The following is a 12,818-nucleotide window of genomic DNA, read 5'->3' as shown; positions in this document are numbered from 1 at the left end:
TGTCAATTCCAACAGCCATCTAAATTTTAGGCTTATTCTTGACCCATAGGTTTTGAAGTTTCAAAGGCTTTTCTCAGTGATAGGGTATAAGTGTTTGTCTGGGTTGTCGTCGCTCGTAATAGAAATGAGGATTTCACCAAAGCATATTCTATTTTCTGAAAAATATGCATTTGGTATATAAATCTGATATGTTCTCTCCACTCAGTAAGTGCACCACATGATGTGGACTGAACCATACAATTTAGGAGGGATATAGGTTTTATTCCTGTTCTATACTGACTTAACAATTGATCTAGTTAATCTAACGATTGGCTTTTGTTATCCTGTGCTAGGAATAGAGAAAAGAAATCAAACAGTCTTCCCATTATTACTGCAGTTTAGTGATACCTGGGTATTGCATTGACATGAATGCTGAGTGAGGACAAGATCAAGGTTGGTCAAGCTGGTGCCTCTCCCACTTGGATTTGTAGTTCAGGTGGTCACTAGGGGTGAGTTGCTGATGGACTGCAGGGACCTGAGCACTATACTGAAGGATAAGTCAAAGTCTTCAGGAGAAAAAAGCGATACAGTGAATTCTCTTTTTCCTTTACCCAGGAATCCTACCTTCCATCTAGCATTTTGCATTTTTCAGACAGGAAGAGAGCCAGGCAGTGATGCTGCTGTCTGGCTTGGACACCACGGGCCGGATTTTTAGATTCCGGATCCCGAGTCCACACCTCAACAGCATTGCTCTCATCCGCTATTTTTGAATGTAAGTGCCCTACTTGATCTGGAGGTGACTCGGTGTCCAAGCAGAGAGGCCTGGAGCCTCCAGGAGAAGCTTCTCAGAAGGCCAGCAGCGTTGACAAAAATGAAAGGGGCTGAAGGAAAAATAAAAAGTCCAGCATCACTTGCACCAGTGCAAGTAGGTCCTGAAAAAAACAGGTTTAAAAAAAATTGGTAAACTTTAATATGCCTCGCATCAAACCTAACGTGCATCAGACTGCAAGGTTTAATGAAATAAAGTTTAAAAATTTAAATCTGAGCTTAATAAGCTCCTTAAGGATCTTAAGGGACCGTTAATTGGTGGCAGCTGGATTTCCCATTTTCAACCTCCTGCCAGCACTTAAATTTCAAACCATCCCTGAGATCCCAAGATGACATTTAGAACTGTGATTTTCAAATCGTACCCACACTGGATCCTGACCCCACAACCCTTTGTAAACCCATCCCCACTTGTCTTTATCCAACTACAGGGAGGCAGGTAAGAGCACCAAATGGTGAATCTCTGTTGTGCTACAGACCAAGAGCATGGCATGAAGTGACATGTGTGTCATTACAACGCACTTTATTCAAGATCTCTCTGGTCATTAAAGGTACTGCCTCTCTTTCTGGTGGGACATGTGCTGAATTCATGCTATTGTCCCACAGAATGAGGTTAATATTTTAAATTTTATGTGTGAGTGGCATGCCACGGATGATCTCCTGACTGTTATGCGATGTGGAGTCAATGTCTCTATTAGCGATGGCTGTGTATTTTTTTATATAAAAACACTCCCTTTGTTCTTCAGTTCATGACATTTTTGTGAATCCCTCCTTCTCATGACATCTTTGTGAATCCCTCCTTCGTCCCCACCTATCGCTGGCCTTCTATCCAGCTCCACCTACCCCACCTCCCTTAAACAGTATAAATTTCATCACATTTCCACTTCTCTTCAGCTCTGAAGAAGGGTCATACGGACTTGAAACATTAACTCTGTTTCTCTCTCCACAGATGCTACTAGACCTGCTGAGTTTTTCCAGCATTTTCTGTTTTTGTGTCATCAAGAAGAAGCTTCCTAATCTTCAGTTTCTTCCATAGGTTTGAGTTCATTGTATCACAAGCAGAGGTACAGAAAAGAACTCTTGATGTAGCTGTAAAGAACAGTGGTGGATTTTTATCAAGGGACAAAGGGCTTCTGGGAAAGGCAAGTACTACATTCACATTTGTCTAATTTCAGATAAAATGAACCTGAAGAATATTATCACCACCATTCTCTTATCAACACCTTGTATTTATACAGCACCTTTGAAATAGTAAAATGTTCCAAGACACGTATATGTGTTACAAACAAAATTTGGCACTGAACCACATGAGATATTAAGAGGGAGGAGCAAAAGCTTGGTCAAAGAGGTAGTCTTTAAGGAGTGTCTTATAGAAGATGGATAGAGAGTTCGGCAGGGAACTCCAGAGTTTAGGGCCTGGATAACTAACAGCAATTGTGGAGCAATTAAAATGAGGGTTACACAAGAGACCAGATTTGGAGGAACACTAAGATCCTGGAGGGTTGTAGGTTGGAGGTTACAGGGATAGGGAGTGGTGAGGCACTGGAGCGATTTGGGGGAAAAAAAGGATGAAAATTTTAACATCGGCTTTGCCAGACCAGGAGGAGTAGGTCAGTGAAAAAAAGGTGATATATGGATGGGACTTGGTGAAAGTTAAGATAGAGGCTGCAGGTTTTTGGATGGATCAAAAATTATGGAGGGTGAAAGCCAGGAGGTGACTGTAATAGTTAAGTCTAGAAATAACAAAGACATGGATAAGGGGTCCGGCAGCATTTGAGCTGAGACTCAGATGGATTCGGGCAATGTTACGAGATAGAAATAGGTGGTCTTGGTAGTAGATCAGAAACCAAATATGATTTCAAGTATGCCACCAAGGTTGCAAAAAAGTCTGGTTCAACCTCCAACGTTTGCCACAGAGCAAAATGGAGCCAGTGGCTATTGAACAGAATTTGCGGTGGGAACCAAAGATCAGCGTCCGTACAACTTCTTAGGCAGACTTTTACTGCATTTGAAAATATGGCTTTGGTCTTCTAATATCATAGTTACTCTGTTGAGAGATGTGGCTTGTTTGTTGTTCAGGATTTGCACTTATTTTAGTGCTTGCATGTGTTGAACTTGAAAGGAGTGACACTACCTGAGAACAGTACTACCAGCAATAAAATAAAAATAAATGGATGGATTCCTGATTCAAAGAATGGTGATGGTAGAGTGATATCAAAGCAGGAACAAACTGAAAATGACCTCAGTGAATGTTGATTATGAACCATAAAAATGAAATGGGCTGGTCATGTTTTGTTAATTAACCAGCAGAACTCACTTTGCAACAAAATATAGGAAGTATATGGGGGAGTCCAAAACAGAAGCCATAAATATAGTCACTAAAAAAGTTTAATAAGGAATTCAAGAGAAACTTCTTTATCCAGAGAGTGGTGGAATTACAAGGAGTAATAGAGATGAATAGCATAGAGGCATTTACAGAATAGCTGGATAAGCACAGGAGGAAACGAGGATTAGAAGGTTATGTTGATAGGGTCAGATGAAGTAAAGAGAATGGGAGGAGGCTCAAGTGGAACACAAACCAGCATACGTGAAATTGCCTGTTATAACGCTGTACATTCTATATAATTCAATTTTATAACTGGCCAGGTTAACTGAGTGACAAACTGGGTTGTATCCCAACTGCTACATTAGAATTTGTAAACTGAGATTAAGTAAAGAGCCAGTTTAAATGGCATGTAGTATTCAGTTGCTGCATCTCACACAGTTTGAGGTGATGGAAAGTGGAACATTGTACATACTAGCCAGAGAGTAATGTAGCCAGGACAAAATAACTTCAAAAGTGGGAGGAGGGGGAAACAAAATGTTTGAGATATTAAACTCAATAAAGAATCAATGCTTGTGTTGCATCATTTTAATTTTTTTTTAAAGAATTGTTCTTCATTCTTTTATTAATTAGTTATCTTTAGATGAAAGGAAAATGCTCAAAATGTACAACAGTTTAGTCAACAGTTTGAATAGAAAGTAGGGGTAACAGTTCAAGTCTATACTCTTAAGATGCTCTGTAACCCTCTATGTCTTTAATGTTCTTTCATTGTAGCTTCTAATAGAAATCACGGAGGAGGTGACTAAAGGCTCTACACAGTGGTAAGTACTATGAAAATTGAACAATAAAGCTAGAACACTTACCTCATATAGAAATGCAGCATATTTGTGACTGCAGGTGATCTTTTCAGCTTCTGAATGACTTATCTCATTTATATTAAAAATTGTCCCTAGGAAACTTTGTAAAAGCATAAAGAAAAGTGGATGCTCAGCTAAAGGGGAAGATTTTGGGGGGTGGCGACCATAAGTCGGCAGGAGCAAGGTTTTATAGGGAATCTTAAAAAAAAGGAGGGTGCAGAGGGACCTAAGGGAAGGAATTTCACATCATGAGGCCGACGCGGCTGAATTCATACTTACCAATGGTGAAATGAAGCATGTGTGGTGAGAAGAGGTGAGCCATACCTGGTCTGGCCTACATGTGACTCAAGATCCACAGCAATGTGGTTGACTCCTAAAATGCCCTCTGAACAGGGGCAATTAGGGATGGGCAATAAATGCTGGCCGAGCCACCGGTGCCCACATCCCATGAATGAGTTTTTTTAAAAGGACAGAGGATTCCTGAGTTTGAGGGCAGGTGTTGAGGGGCCTGAGGAATTTGGGAAGATGGGGAAGGAGGTGGCAGTGAAGGGATTTAAACACAAGGATGAGAATTTTAAATATGAAGTATTGCTTGGGTGTGGGAGTCAAACTGAGTTTGGCTTGAAGGGAATGGAAGGTCAGTGGATGGAGAACCAGAATAGTCTTTGGAGTGGATGAAGGTTTCAATGACAGATGTGTGCAGGTGGGATGTGGGTGGTCCAAATGAAGGGGAGAATGATAGGGTCAGAAGCTCAGCTCAGAATGAAATAGGACATTGAGGTTGTGAACGGTTTGGTTTGTTCAGCCTGAGACAATGGCAGGAGAGGACTGGAGTCAGTAGCAAAGGTATGGAATTCGTGTTGTATGCCAGAAATGATGGCTTTGGTCTTCCCAGTATTTTGCTGTGTTTATATTATTACCCTTATCTCTCTAACATCTCCAAGTGCTTTATTCAATTAATTAGTTTTTATAAGCCAAACATTTTATTGTGTTGATATGCATGGAAACCATTTTATCACAACTGTCAGCTAAGTGACCAATTGATCTGTTTTTGGTAGTTGAGAAGGGAATGTTAACACAAGGAGAACTCTGCTTTTCTTTAAATAATGTCTCCTAAAGCCGATCTGAACCACTAGAGCAGGCATGAGGCATGGAATTAATACCCTGCCTGAAGACATACCACAAACACTCCTTGCCACCATTCCTCAAAAACATTTTCCATCTTGCATGTCATGCAGCATCAGTGAGAGCCAGGGGCAATGTGCATGAAGCTTCAACTGCTCCACGCTGACAATAGCCTGGATTCTCACTCCCAAGAGAATCGGGAGTCCAGAAATCTCCCAGCTTGCCGTAGTCACCTTGGAGAAAAAAGTGACCCAAATGACGGGATCGTCGTTCTGTGGTGCAGGGGGGTTGTGGGATAGAGTCAGCCCCAATGGCCACATAGGCTGCCTCTGTTCTCTGCAACTTCATCCCAGTTTTTGTAAACACTAGGCCCTCTAGCCCTCACCCTTCACACCCCTCTCACTCCCCATGCTGATACATGCCAACTCATTCAAATCCATGCCCCCTCAAACCCCCATGGCCCCCTATAGAACTTGTGCCAATTTAGTACCAGCTCATGCCCCCACCACCTGTACACCACCATGCCAACTCACCCAGTATCTACCATAGACACCCTCAGGAACCATGCTGAGATGATATAAAATAATGTTCTAAATATCAATTACAGACTTAACTGTATTAAAAAAAACTCTCATTCATGAAACTCCATATGTTACATCAATCCCCTCAAGTACTTAATGTCTCATATAAACAAACATTTGTATTCATAACACCACATCAAAGACAGCTAACTCTTTGATGACCTCTTTGAGCTGTCAGTCGAGCTGTGAACTTACAGCCCCACCCTCCCCCACTGTGCCAATGTGATAATGTTGAGTTGTGGAAAACAGTCAAGCATTGATAATGCTATAATGATAGACATAAGGTTATGTCAGCAAACATTCTGCCAGAACAGATTTTTTTCAACTCGGAGACACAGGCAGGCAGTTTTTTTCCCTATTTTTAAAGGGCAGACTATTTAAATAACTTAACAGCTTGACAGTTCCATAGACCTTTTCTGCCCTTCACGAGCATTTACATCTGCTCTAAAAACTCGTTACTCTCACACTGCGGGATAAGGTCCTTGCTCCAGTGAAGATGGGGTTTGTTTGAACTCAGCACTGAATTGAAATGATCCTGCTGCGTTTGGGTTTCTCATGCGTTTACCTCTGTTTATCCCCTCAACCCAGGCGAAAATAGGATCTGTTGAAAATGGAGCAGGACTTCAGGATCGGGGTCCCTGTCCACCATTTTAAAGGTCCCTGGATTCTCCATGATTCCATGAAAATCCAGGCCACTGTTCCTTAACCCCAACCACTGAACACCATACCTGCTCTGTGATATTTTCAGTTCCTGAGTTCTGATTAGTGTTTTATCATGAGCCAACTATCTATCTGAAAACAATGAAGTTGAGAATGTTTAGTCATTCCACATTTCGCACCTTTAATAACTGCTGATTGAGATTGGAAACCCAGGGCAGATTAATTGGATTAGCTCCAGACTCCAGAGGTGAAAGGGCAGTATGTTAACTTCACTTTTATCTTCTGCATTCTTAGTTAAAATGCAGTGATATGTGCCTGTTTCTTGAGTAGACACTTCTGTTGGCTTTTATTCATTTTTTTGTGTCTTGTCTTATGTTAGAGTCCAGCTCTGTTGAAATACTCTATTACATATACCTCAATTACATAGAGGTGGGGAAGGCTCTGGAAGGGGGATATGTAGGCTAACTAAGCAAAAGGACATGGCAGCCTTGCAGGGCAGCTATTTAGGTAATGATACCCAGAGTGTGACAGGAAGGGACAGAGTATACAAACATAACAAAAAGCAGCAAATAGGGTCAAAGAGGGAAAAAAATTGTATAAGGCAAAATTCATGGCCCTTTACTTAAATGCACATAGCATTCGGAACAAAACAAATTAATTAATGGCACAAATAGGGGTTAATGGGTATGATCGTATAGCCCTTATGGAGATGTGATTACAAGGAGATCAAAGCTGAGAACTAAATATTCAGGGGTATGTAATTTTTCAAAAGGGTAGGCAGGAAGGAAAGGGCGGTGCGGTAGCTTTGTTAGTATGAGATGGAATAAGTACAATAGCACAAAAGGATCTTGGATCAGAAGGTGTAGAATCCATATGGGTTGAGGTAAGAAATAACAAGGGGAAGACACTGGTGGGAGTAGTTTATAGGCCCCTTAACAGTAGCTATACTATAGGACAGAGAATGAATCAGGAAATAATGAGGGCATGTACAAAAAGGCAGTGCATTAATCATGGGTGACTTTAATCTTCATGTAGACTGAGAAAATCAAATTGGCAGAGGTAAACACGAGCAAGAATTCATAGAGTGTATTCAGGACAGTTTCTTAGAACATTATGTTTTGATTCCAACTAGGGATCAGGCTATTTTGGATCTGATAATGTGTAATGAGGCAGGTTTAATAAATGATCTCAGAGTAAAATATTCCCATAATATGGCCATGACCATAATATGGTAGAATTTAGCATTCAGTTTGAGAGTGAGAAACATGGGTCAGAAACAACTGTGCTAAACTTAAATAAGGGTAATTACAATGGAATGAGGGCAAAGTTTCCCGGAGTGGACTAGGAAGTCAGTTTAGCAGAAAAGACGGCTGATGAACAATGGCAGGCGTTTAAGAAAATAGTTCATGACTTTCAACAAAGATATATCCCAGTGAAGAAGAAGGATTCAAGAAAGGGGATAAACCAACCAGGGTTAACCAAGGGAGTTAAGGGCAGTATCAAATTGAAAGAAAAAATATACAATGTGGCAAAGATTAGTGGTAAGCCAGAGAATTCAGAAAGCTTCAAAAATCAACAAAAGATGATCAAAAAAATAATAAAGAGGGAGAAAATAAATTTTGAGGGTAAACTAGCAAGTAATATAAAAATAGACAGTAAGAACTTATTTAAATATATAAAAAGGAAGAGAGAGGCCAAAGTGAACATAGGCCCCTTAGAGAATGAAGCTGGGGAAATAATAATGGGGAACCAGGGAATGGCAGAGGAGTTGAATAAATACTTTGCATCAGTCTTCACTGTAGAAGACACTAATAGCATTCCAAAAATACTAAATAATCAAGGGGCAGAAGCAGGGGAGAAGATAAATACAGTAGCTATCACTAAAGAAAAAGTATTAGAGAAACTAATGGGGCTAAAGGCCAATAGGTCCCCAGGACCTGATGGGTTGCATCCTAGGATATTAAAGAAAATAGCTGTAGAGATAGTGGATGCACTGTTGGTAATCTCCCAAGAATCCTTAGATTCTGGTAAAGTCCCAGATGATTGGAGAATGGCCAATGTAATATCCTTATTCAAAAAGGGAGGGAGACAAAAAAATAGGTATCTATAGGCCAGTTAGCTCAACATCTGTCATTGGGAAGATGTTGGAATCTATTATAAAGGATGTAATAGGAGAGCATTTAGAAATACATAATCTAATCAAGCAGAGTCAGCATGGCTTCATGAAGGGGAAATCATGCCTAACAAATTTATTTGAATTCATTGAGGATGTATCAAGCAGGATAGATAAAGGGGAACCAGTGGATGTAATATATTTGGATTTCCAAAAGGCATTTGATAAGGTAACGTACATAAGGCTACTTAACAAGATAAGAGTACACGGTGCTGGGGTAGTCTATTAGCATGGATAGAGGATTGGCTAACTAATAGAAGACAGAGTTGTGATAAGAGGGGCATTTTCTGGATGGCAACCTGTAACAAGTGGAGTGCCACAGGGATCAGTGCTGGGGCCTCAGTTATTTACAATCTATATTAATGACTTAGATGAAGGAAGTGAATGCACTATTGCCAAGTTTGCGGATGACTCAAAAATAGGTGGGAAGCCAAGTAGTGAGGATGACACAAAGAATCTACAGAGAGATATAGACAGGTTAAGTGAGTGGGCAAAAAATTGGCAGATGGAATATAATGTGGGAAAATTTGAGGTTATGCACTTTGACAGGAAGAATAGAGAAGATGAATATTATTTAAATGGAGAAAGGCTGCAGCACAGAGGGATTTGGGAGTCCTTGTGCATGAATCCCAAAAAGCTAACATTCAAGTTCAACAGGTAATAGGGAAGGCAAATGGAATGTTGGCCTTTATTTCAAATGGAATGGAGTATAAAAATAGGGAAGTCTTGCTAAAACTATACAAGGCATTAGTTAGACCACACCTAGAATACTGTGAACGATTTTGGTTCCCTTATCTATGGAAAGATATACTGGAATTGGAAGCAGTCCAGAGAAGGTTGACTAAGTTGATCCCAGGGATGGAGGGATTTTCTTATGAGGAGAGGTTGAGTAGGTTGGGCCTGTACTCATTGGAGTTTAGAAGAATGAGAGGCGACCTTATTGAAACCAATAAGATTCTTAGGGGGCTTGACAGGGTAAATGCTGAGACTTTGTTTCCCTTTGTGGGTGAGTCTAGGACCAGAGGGCATAATCTCAGAGTAAGGGGTCGCCCATTTAAGACAGAGAAGAGGAGGAATTTCTTCTTTAGAGGGAGTGAACCTGTGTAATTCTTTACCTCACAGGGCTGTAGAGTCTGGGTCATTAAGGACTTCAAGGCTGAGATAGACAGATTTTTAATCAGTAAGGATATCAAGGGCTGTGGGGAAAAGGCAGGAAAGTGGAATTGAGGATTATCAGATCAGCCATGAACTCTTTGAATGGCGGAGCAGACTCGAATGGGCTGAATGGCCTACCTCTGTTTCTATGTCTTATGGTCTTACATGGTAAGTGGTTATTTTTCAGACTGGAGTTTGGTAAATAATGGTGTTCCTCAAGAATTAGGGCTAGGACCACAGCTCTTTTTGATATATATGTGTGGCCCATCGAGACTGCTACACCGTTCAATACGATCATGACTGACCTTGGGCTTCAACTGCATTTTCCTGCCTGCTCCCTATATCCCTTAATTCCCCGAGAGACCAAAAATCTGTCTATTCCAGCCTTAAACGTATTCAACGATGGAGCATCCACAGCCCTCTGGGGTAGAGAGTTCCAAAGATTCACAACTCTTTGAGTGAAGTAATTTCTCCACATCTTAGTTCTATATGATCAGCCCTTTATCCTGAGACAGTTTCCCTGTGTTTTAGATTCTCCAATCAACAGAAACAATCTCTCAGTGTCTACCCAATTGAGCCTCTTCAGAATTTTGTAGGTCTCAATGAGATTGTTTCTGATTCTTCTAAACTGCAGAGAATATAAGCCCAATTTACTTAGCCTCTCATCATAGGACAATCCCGTCATCCCAGGGACCAATTTAGTGAATCTTCGCTGTACCATCTCCCGTGTATATCGTTTCTTAAATGTAGAAACCAAAACTGCGTACACTATCCTAGATGTGGTCTCACCAAACCCTCTACAATTGTACAGGACCTCTTTATTCTTATGCTCCAATTCCCTTGCAATAAAAGCCAAAGTGCACTTTGCCTTCCTAATTGGCCGCTGCACCTGCATGCTAACTTTCTGCATTCCTTGTAGGAGCACACCCAAGCCTCTTTGAACATCAACACTTGCGAGTTGCACACCTTTTACAAAATATTCTGCTTTTCTATTCTTATGACCAAAGTGAATAACTTTACACTCCCCTACATTATACTCCATCTGCCATCTTGTTGTCCACTCACTTAATTTGTCTATGGGTAGAATTTTTCCCCCATCAGGGGAGAAGTTCAGGAGCGGGTGCGCCTCCGATCAGCGCCTCCAGATTGGGAGCGCGCCGCCATTTTATGTGGGCAGGCCAGTTAAGCTCCCTGTGCGGGCGGGGTTGGGGTGGTGGGATTCCCTAAGCTAAGAGTGCACTCTTACATGCATGCGCGCGAAAGAGTACACTCATCTCCCTGAGGCTAAGTGCTATCTCAGGGAGATCGGCTCCAAATGTAAAAATGTTAAAAATAGAAAAATAAAATTTCCCTGACATGTCCCCTCACGTGACACCGTCATATGAGTTGGGACATGTCCATCACTTTTAGTTAAAACTTCTATTAAATTTTTACAAACCTACATGAAACCTCATCCCACCCGTGGATGAGGTTTCATGCTTCCTCTGAAGCCCGCCAGGGCTACAGATCTGCCTGCCGACCTTAAGGTTGGTTGGGAGGTACTTTAACTACTGCAATTAAATTTTAAATGGCCTCAATTGGCCGTTGACAGGTCGGCGGGTGCACAGCTAATTCAGTTGGGGCCCACCGACCTGAAAATTGAAATGACGCAGGGTGACTTTGGGAGTTACGCCAGACGTCATCCCATGTCATTTCCTGCCCTATATCACTTTACAACCTTTGTGTCCTCCTCATAACTTATCTTTCCACCTAGCTTGGTACCATCAGCAAACTCTGATACGTTACTCTCTGTCTCTTCATCTAATTCATTAATTTAGATTGTAAAATAGCTGAGGCCCAGCACTGATCCTTGTGGCACTCTACTATTCGCTGCCTGTCCACTTGAAAAGCTCCATATATGCCCACTCTCTGATTTCTATCTGTTAACCAATCCTCTATCCATGCTAAAATATTGCCCTCAACTCCATGAGCCCTTATCTTGCCTATTAAGTTTTTTTGTGGCACCTTATTGATTGCCTTTTGGAAATCCAAGTATCTATTGGTTCCCCTTTATCTACCCTACTAGTTACATCCCTAAAAATCTCTAATAAATTTGTCAAACAGGATTTCCTTTGGTGAAATCATGTTGATTCATTCTAATCATACATACTATGCTTTTCTAAGTGCATTGTTAAGACTTCCTTAATAACAGATTCCAGGATTTTCCCAAAAACTGATGTTAGGCTAACTAGCCAGTAGTTCATTGTTTTCTCTCTCACTCCTTTCGTGAAAAGCAGTGTAACATTTGCCACCTTCAGTTTAATGTGACTGTTCCCAATCTAAGGAATTTTGGAAAATCAAACTAGCATATCCACTATCTCTGCAGCTATCGCTTTTAGAACCCTAGGGCATAACCCATGAAGCCCGAGGCATTTGTTGGATTTTAGTCCCTTCCATTTCTCCAATACTTTTTCTGTGCTGATATTAATTTCCTTAATTTCCTTACTCTGTTCACCCTTAGGTTTGCTGTCTATTTCTGATATGAAACTTGTGTCTTCTACTATGAAGACAGACACGAGGGCAGGAGTTTTCCGGTCCTGCCAGTGCGGGTATCGGCATGGCTTGGACCAGAAAATTTGGAGAGCAGCCAAAGGTCTGTTGACTTTGAGTGGGAATTTCTGGTCCTGCAAGCATTGGGGCTGGAAAGTCCCCCTGCAAAACATTTGTTCAATGCCTCTGCCATTGCCTCATTCCGCATGATAACTTCTCCTGTCTCTGCTTCTAAGGGATCAACATTTACTTTAGCTTATCTTTTCCTTTTTATACATTTAAAGAAGCCCTTGCAATCCGTTTCTATATTTCTGGCTAGTTTACTCTCATATACTATTTTTCCCTTTCTGTCAACTTTTTGCTGGCCCTTTGCTGGTTTCTAAAACACTCCCAATCTGCTACTGTTTTTTTGCAACATTGTAAGTCACTTTTCTTTAATTTAATACTATCCATAACTTCTTGAGTGAGCCACAGATGGATGTTTGTGGTTGAGCTTTTGTTTTTCAACGTATATATGTGTATGCATGTTTTTTGTATATATCATATATATTTCATTCCGAGTGCTCTGCCCAAAGGCAGGTCCTTAGTCTGCTGATGCTTCATCCTGAGCC

The 12,818-nt window shown here is 41.0% G+C and overlaps 1 protein-coding gene across 4 annotated transcripts in view; it reads left to right on the top strand.

The window, feature by feature from the left end:
- The window catches only part of esyt2b (extended synaptotagmin-like protein 2b), a 232,009-nt gene that overhangs the window by 213,258 nt on the left and 5,933 nt on the right, over nt 1-12,818 (top strand). For 2 of the 4 annotated variants that reach the window (XM_041184073.1, XM_041184070.1), the window contains 2 exons: nt 1,841-1,946; nt 3,902-3,948. In XM_041184073.1, the coding sequence (XP_041040007.1) occupies nt 1,841-1,946; nt 3,902-3,948 (153 nt within the window). Of the gene's footprint in view, nt 1-1,840; nt 1,947-3,901; nt 3,953-12,818 lie in introns of those variants that run through there. The other 2 variants (XM_041184074.1, XM_041184071.1) reach the window with 1 other exon arrangement.

Source organism: Carcharodon carcharias, chromosome 3, assembly GCF_017639515.1.
Source record: "Carcharodon carcharias isolate sCarCar2 chromosome 3, sCarCar2.pri, whole genome shotgun sequence".
In the NCBI taxonomy this organism is placed as follows: domain Eukaryota; kingdom Metazoa; phylum Chordata; class Chondrichthyes; order Lamniformes; family Lamnidae; genus Carcharodon; species Carcharodon carcharias.
This window is presented reverse-complemented; position numbering and strand designations above follow the sequence as displayed.